This window comes from Lucilia sericata, unplaced genomic scaffold, assembly GCF_015586225.1.
Source record: "Lucilia sericata isolate MDLA Ls3-8-SP2 unplaced genomic scaffold, ASM1558622v1 Contig000833F_arrow, whole genome shotgun sequence".
Classification (NCBI taxonomy): domain Eukaryota; kingdom Metazoa; phylum Arthropoda; class Insecta; order Diptera; family Calliphoridae; genus Lucilia; species Lucilia sericata.
In genome coordinates, this window is record NW_023994825.1 from 77,398 (window position 1) to 84,935 (window position 7,538).

The following is a 7,538-nucleotide window of genomic DNA, read 5'->3' on the forward strand; positions in this document are numbered from 1 at the left end:
TCTATAGTCTAGTCTATAGTCTAGTCTATAGTCTAGTCTATAGTCTAGTCTATAGTCTAGTCTATAGTCTAGTCTATAGTCTAGTCTATAGTCTAGTCTATAGTCTAGTCTATAGTCTAGTCTATAGTCTAGTCTATAGTCTAGTCTATAGTCTAGTCTATAGTCTAGTCTATAGTCTAGTCTATAGTCTAGTCTATAGTCTAGTCTATAGTCTAGTTTATAGTCTAGTCTATAGTCTAGTCTATAGTCTAGTCTTAGTCTAGTTTATAGTCTAGTCTATAGTCTAGTCTATAGTCTAGTCTATAGTCTAGTCTATAGTCTAGTCTATAGTCTAGTCTATAGTCTAGTCTATAGTCTAGTCTATAGTCTAGTCTATAGTCTAGTCTATAGTCTAGTCTATAGTCTAGTCTATAGTCTAGTCTATAGTCTAGTCTATAGTCTAGTCTATAGTCTAGTCTATAGTCTAGTCTATAGTCTAGTCTATAGTCTAGTCTATAGTCTAGTCTATAGTCTAGTCTATAGTCTAGTCTATAGTCTAGTCTATAGTCTAGTCTATAGTCTAGTCTATAGTCTAGTCTATAGTCTAGTCTATAGTCTAGTCTATATTCTAGTCTATAGTCTAGTCTATAGTCTAGTTTATAGTCTAGTTTATAGTCTAGTCTATAGTCTAGTCTATAGTCTAGTCTATAGTCTAGTCTATAGTCTAGTCTATAGTCTAGTCTATAGTCTAGTCTATAGTCTAGTCTATAGTCTAGTCTATAGTCTAGTCTATAGTCTAGTCTATAGTCTAGTCTATAGTCTAGTCTATAGTCTAGTCTATAGTCTAGTCTATAGTCTAGTCTATAGTCTAGTCTATAGTCTAGTCTATAGTCTAGTCTATAGTCTAGTCTATAGTCTAGTCTATAGTCTAGTCTATAGTCTAGTCTATAGTCTAGTCTATAGTCTAGTCTATAGTCTAGGCTATAGTCTAGTCTATAGTCTAGTCTATAGTTTAGTCTATAGTCTAGTCTATAGTCTAGTCTATAGTCTAGTCTATAGTCTAGTCTATAGTCTAATATAAAATTTTAATTTTCCATGCCTGTAGTACTCTAATGCATGCTCTCTCTTTCACACACTTTCGCATACATTCAACCTGCTTAAAATAATATCGGAGGCTTAACATGTTCATACATCTTTATTATCCTTTAACACCGTTTCCAAAGTCATAATCACAAATTTTCATTAGTTTATTGATTGAAGCGTTTTTCAAAGATCTCCTGCCATTGATCACAAATGGATCTCCTACGCACAATTAAAGAGTAATCACAGAGTGAGGTCATTTTCGAGCTCGAAATTTAGGTTTTTAATACAAAATTCGATTTTCAAAAGAATGTTGAAATTATGACAGATTTTGGCTATTTTCCCAAATTGAGCATTATTGTTGATCGATATTTAGTAAAAAATATACTTGATCAAAAATTTTCATTAGTTTTTTTTTTTTTCGATTGGAGCTTTATTACCATTGATCACAAATTTATGTTTTAATCACAATTGAAAAAGTAATCACAGATTGAGCATTTTTCAATGACTAAATTTAGATTTTTCTTAATAATTCGGTGTTCGGTAGAATTTTGAAGTGATCACAGATTTTCTTCTAATTTGCGAAATTATGCATTGGTGATGGAAAATATGAGTGATCACAAACATTCATACATATGTTAGACGTTTAGAGAGTTAGTTAATGATATACATTAGAAACGTTATTAAAGAGTTTGATAGATCACAGATCAAACTTCTTTTCTTGGTTTAAAGCTTTTTATGAGTTTTTGGTAAAGATTTTTTTTTTGCGTATAAAAATCGATTTTTGATCAAAATATTAATGATAGCACAATTTTTTAATCTACTTAGCTAAAGTTTTTTTGGAAACAGTGTTAATTATTAAACGTTTTTCAATTTGTTTTTATGGCTTGCAAGCAGTTTTATGTTACCATGTGCAACTATTTTTTATTTTTTAACTTTAAACTATTGTTGTACTTGTCATTATTGTTAATACAACTACATATTTGTTGCAAGTTTTATTTGCACTGGTTTTTCACGGTAAAACGGCACCGCGTGTTGAGTCAGAGTTTTTGTTTGCCATTCTAATAAAGTTTTAATTTAATTTGTTTCGGTTTTTTTTGTTTAATAAATAAAGTTGTTTATAGAAATTCACTTACTACGTTGTTTCTACATATTAATTTTTTGTAGAAAATTGTTTTCCTTAAGCTATGAATTGTGGAATCTTTTTTGTCTTTATATCTGGTATTAACGAGTATTTATAATGTTGTAAGTGTAAGCCAAAGGAATAGGGAAGAAAATTTATTCATGCATAAACAATATTCTTTATTTAAATGCGTTTTTTTTATTCTAATATACAATTTTTTGTCCCCGTTTATTGTATCGAAGATTAATTACCCTCCTCATACATAATTATTTGCGAAAACTCAATGTCAACCTTATATTTTATCTTCATTTTTATAGAGGGCAAAGGAAACCGTTTTAAAAATTATTTTAAAATATACGAGTTTGGTTTCATAAGTAGTTATACAAATAGAAAACATGTTAGAATGTATAGCCAGGTATGGCCCACCTTATGGTACCCCACACCAGTGAGTATGTTTGAAATGTGGGTTATTTTTCTAATAATATATTTGAACAATTTGTTGCTAAAGGTAGTGAATTCTGAAAGAGGGGCGCAAAGGTAAATTATTTAAAAGTGAATTTTCATCTTGAATTCATTTTCTGAAGGCGACCTAGATTGGGGGCTAGAGTCAAATGCGGGCCGATCATTACGAAAATTGGAAGTATCATTTAAACTTATATAAAACTAGGATTTGCCGATTTTTGTAGAGATTCGACAACATTTAACATAATTATAAGCTCAAAAGCCATATACCGGGGGTACGATACGGCTTTTAATATCAAAAGAAGATGATTTGGGGTAACTCAAATTTCTGACCAATATCTTTGTAAATAAGCGTTTTGCGAAGAAGAGAAGCTCGATCTGTGATCACTTGTATTTCCGATCAAAAAAATCATAAAATACTTAATACTTCTGTAATAAACCTTAAAAAGAGAAGAGAAGATCTATCTGTGATAACTCAGATTTCTGGCAAAAGATGGATTTTTATGAAAAAAAAAACAAACTAGCTGAACCTGAGCCACATTACCGGCCCTAATATTGGTCTATATTTTTTCCATTGTAAAGATAAGTGATTTAGCTTTACTAGTTTTCGGATTAGCGATTTGACTGAATATTATAACTTTGACGCCATCATCGGACAAACTTGAATCTTTACAGGATCACTTCAGTCGATCTCTAGAATACATATTTGAAATATTGTTCCATAGTTCCTGAGTTTATAGCATATAGGGTTTATAGGTTATAGGGTTTTATTCAAATTAGTTCTTGACCGATAGAGCTGAAAATTTGTGTCTGACCTACTATCCAATAGTACTAATCTTGTTGCAAATTACATCAAAATCGATTTTTTGAGTTGGGTCAGTTGACATGAAATTGCCCATATGTAGATAACTAGATCTAAAAAAACATAAATAAATTGTTGAGTATATGTGCTCGAGTTGTGATCCCTCAAATTTCTGCCCAAAAATCTACTTTTGTGAAAAATTAATTCGGAAGCTATAGATTGCAACGAGAAAACAACAATAAACTGTAAACGCTCAAAATTTTCAATAAAAATCGATCTTTAAAATCTCGTTTTTTCGATAAACTGTAAAAATAAATAAGAAGATTGATCTGTAATAGCTCAGATTTCTGATCAGAGATAATAATTTTATAAAAAAAAATAACAAGTTAGAGCACTATACTAGGCTATTCCGAATCATTAATACCCAAAAAACTTAACTAAATAAATTTCAGAAATGTTAAAGTTTTCATTTGAATTTTGTACCAATATTCTAGAAGAAATTATTAACAATTAATAAATTTTTCGGATATATGCAATTTTGTATTGGAGCTAAATAAAATTTTTGAGCCGATTCTCATCAATTTCTGAAATAACTAATCAGGAATAAGAAAATACGTAATATTTTCATGGGTTGTTTGTGAATTGCTCATAATATCTGGACCCAATTTGCTAATTTTAAATAGGGAACTTTTCGAAAGTATGTGTGATAGAATTACTGAAGATTTGAAACACAAACATATCTGTGTCTTCAAAAAATTTATTTCAATAAACATACAGACAGGCGGACATAGCTGAATCGACTCAGATATATGTATATAATAAGCTTTCAATTGAATAAAGTAGTTACATTTTTGATCATAATCCTAATTAGTATTTTATCGAAAACTATAAAACGTAAAAGAAACTTAATTTTATGTCAAAAAGAAATTAAAATTTTTTATAAATGAAAACTAAAAATTAAATTTTCTTTTGGATTTCAAAATTTAAGTCGTAAAAATAAAATTCCCAGATTACAAAATGGCTCCTTGCAATAAAATGGGTTTAAGCGTGAGAAAATTGTGTAAGTTCAACAAAAAATCAAATTTAACGGTTACTAGCATTAACAATACATGTGGCATCTTTGCGTTGCTTAAGATAATTTAAGCTGGCAATGCCTATAAGCGAAAACAGCTGTAACTTTGTTTTCTTTTTGTTGTAAATTTTTTGTTTTTTTACTGTTGCAATAGCATAAAATATTTAATTGAGAAAATAATACATGTAAACTTATTAATTTCATTTAAAATTAATTAATTTTTGTTATTAGTAAAAATGCATCATCAGCCCCGTAAAGTTGAGGTAACAATAAGAAGTTTTTATATCTTCAATACGACTTATGGTCAAAAAGAGGGACAGGTAACTTATTGCCAACAAAACGCCCTTTAATCTTGGTAATATTAATCATTTGACTATATTTTAAGGAAAAAGAAAAAATCTTGTATTATTATCCCAAAGAAATTGATATAAATGCTAAAATACGTGATGTAGGCTTGAGTCAAGCCTTTACAGCATTTACAGAGTAAGTTTCCAAATAATAATATGAAGCTGTGGTCAGTATTAGTTTTTAAAACTTGTCTATTATTATCCTTTTATTTAAGCTCATTTACTGAAAAACCTGGTGAATGTGAAGTTATTCATACCGAGAAGACTACCCAGTTGTTATATCAACCCGAGCCCAACTTTTGGCTGGTTTTAGTTTTAAATGTTCCCAAGGAAATACATTCGAAAGATGGTGTAGAGTATCCTGAATATCATAAATATGAACTGCATGATGCCCTCTACAGACGCCTGCTAATACAAAGCTATAATCGCTTTTGCTTGGAAGACGGCACATTCCAAATGATCTTGGATCAATTTTTCGATAACAAAGAAACGGCTCGTGATTTTCTAACGCAAAAATTGGAGAATTTTTTCAACAAGGTAACTTTTGTTGCTATTTGCAATCACTCAATACTGACTTTGTATCTACAAAGTTACTTATTTAATGATTTTTATAATAATTCTAATTCCAGTACATTACCTCACTAAAATTGCCAGCCAATGATATAATTGAATTTATGAATTCTTTACAATATTTGCCTCTGGATAAATTTTTATTCTTAAGGGTGCACAATTTCATAGATTCTTTAAAGTCCACTTTTCCCTCTATAACGGATGCAATATTTCTCTACAAAGAATTTGTAGTAGTGTAAGTTAAAACTCTGTGTAACAATGTCAAAATTCCCATTAATCGCCTATTTCTCACTTCCCACAGTGGCGGAAAACTTAACTCTTCCAATTTATTTACCCTCTATCAGTATATATTTCAAAGTATTGAAATAACTCAACGAGATCCCTTGTCCAATGCTCCACTAAATAGCCGCAATATTTTTCTAAAAACAAATGGACAATTAGTTTCCTACAAAATGGTTTTGTTTCCCTCGACAAATGCTTTGTTGTGCCTGTTCTTTAAGCAAACGGTTGAATTAACCTCTCAACTTTTGGACGAATTAAGCTATGCCATCAACTCACAACTGTACGTTTTGGCCAGAGATATTGAGGACTATTTGGCCAAGCAACCCAATACTGGAAAAACTTCCGCAACCTCTACAATGGATTGTACCAATAATGCTGAGTACATGTCACCGAAATATCTATTTCTAAACGATCAAAGTCTTAAACTAAGCAGTAATTTATATGAAGATGATCCCCAACATAAAACTCCCTTACCACAGAATGTTACCAATCTTATAGCGGATTTATTTAACTCTTCAGACAACGAAGTTGAAAAGCCTCAAAGGGATGGTGATAAAACTAGCTACTCCGAGATTATGATCAAGTCTACCGATGATTTTTGGATTGTTAAACGGCGTTTCAATTGGCGCCAACGCTTTGTGGTGATATTTAGTCAAAAGGCTACTCTACTGGACGTAACAAAAGAAGCAGAACGCATTTTTGAACAAGAAATTAAAGATGGTGTATTCGCTGACAAATAAACAATATAATTAAATAAATAAACGGTGTTTTCCAACTAAAACGTCTAGTACGATCCTTGGAAGGGTTGCAAGCACTGTCCGTGGGACTGCGCTGTCGAAAGCTATGGGCGCAGAAAGCGCAACAGACAGCGCTTGAGGATTCTCAAGTTAACGCTGCCGTTGTACCCAATGTGACATCCGACTCCACGAATACACTATTATTTGTTATGCCATTCCCGTTAACATTAGGGCCGGCTAAAACGCCTCCTCCAACAACTCCTCTAACAGCAGCTGCTGAACCATTACGCAGTTTCACAATATAGATGCGTCTATTAGACATACAGATGTTGTAGCTGTGGTCTTCGTACACAATGGAAATACGTTCACAGCTGCTGTTTGGCATAAAGTTTTCGTCGACACTAAAGAAAAAATCAGATTTGTTATCAGGAAAACAAACATGGGTGTGTGTCTTTTGTCAAACCTTTCAGTTAGATTTATAAAATCTAAAAAAATATTGGCACTTCTTTCATCATTTTGTAATTCTCCTCCAGATTCCAGAACAGCTCCATCTTCCTTCATTACTAAATAACCAATTTGATTAGCTAATTTATCCATGTTTTTTAAATGATTTCCCAAATTTATCCTTCCGACACAAAATCAAAACAAAGACACTTTTTTCATTGATGAAAAAAAAAACAAACTAAAACTAAGTTGCCAGACTGTACTGAACTTTTAGAGCTGTCAAAATTTTCAGCTGCTAGATTCTAATCAGATTTCGTTAAAATCGTTAAATCTCGGATATAATAAATTATTCACTTTTATTTTTATAGCAAATTTAGTGAAGAGAAAAAAAATTAAGTAAATTTAAGTTCATTTAATCTACTACAAATTTAATAGTTGAAAAAAAAATTTAAATTCGTAAAGTTATCGTTAAATAAAAAAATTTGTCAAGGGCGGCTTTAATGATAGACCAAAAATTCGATTTGAAATTTATATATTGCATACTAAGATGATCTTTGCTATTTATTAAAATTGTGATGAATCAATTGAGTACGCATATTGCAGAAAACTTGCTTAATTGAAAACAAATTAATTTTATATT

The 7,538-nt window shown here is 30.9% G+C and overlaps 2 protein-coding genes across 2 annotated transcripts; one reads left to right on the forward strand and one right to left on the reverse strand.

Annotated features, from left to right (window-relative positions):
• The first annotated feature begins 4,357 nt into the window (after window positions 1–4,357).
• On the forward strand, window positions 4,358–6,475 carry LOC119608416 (vacuolar fusion protein CCZ1 homolog). Its single transcript, XM_037962836.1, has 6 exons — window positions 4,358–4,506; window positions 4,750–4,838; window positions 4,904–5,001; window positions 5,081–5,402; window positions 5,495–5,670; window positions 5,737–6,475. The coding sequence occupies exons 1-6, from the start codon at window positions 4,464–4,466 to the stop codon at window positions 6,455–6,457; spliced, it is 1,449 nt and encodes a 482-aa protein (XP_037818764.1). The 5' UTR covers window positions 4,358–4,463; the 3' UTR covers window positions 6,458–6,475.
• Window positions 6,414–7,172, reverse strand: LOC119608417 (ragulator complex protein LAMTOR4 homolog). The gene is made up of 2 exons (XM_037962837.1): window positions 6,918–7,172; window positions 6,414–6,855 (listed from the first exon to the last, which is right to left on the reverse strand). The coding sequence occupies exons 1-2, from the start codon at window positions 7,049–7,051 to the stop codon at window positions 6,600–6,602; spliced, it is 390 nt and encodes a 129-aa protein (XP_037818765.1). The 5' UTR covers window positions 7,052–7,172; the 3' UTR covers window positions 6,414–6,599.
• Between the last annotated feature and the right edge of the window lie 366 nt (window positions 7,173–7,538).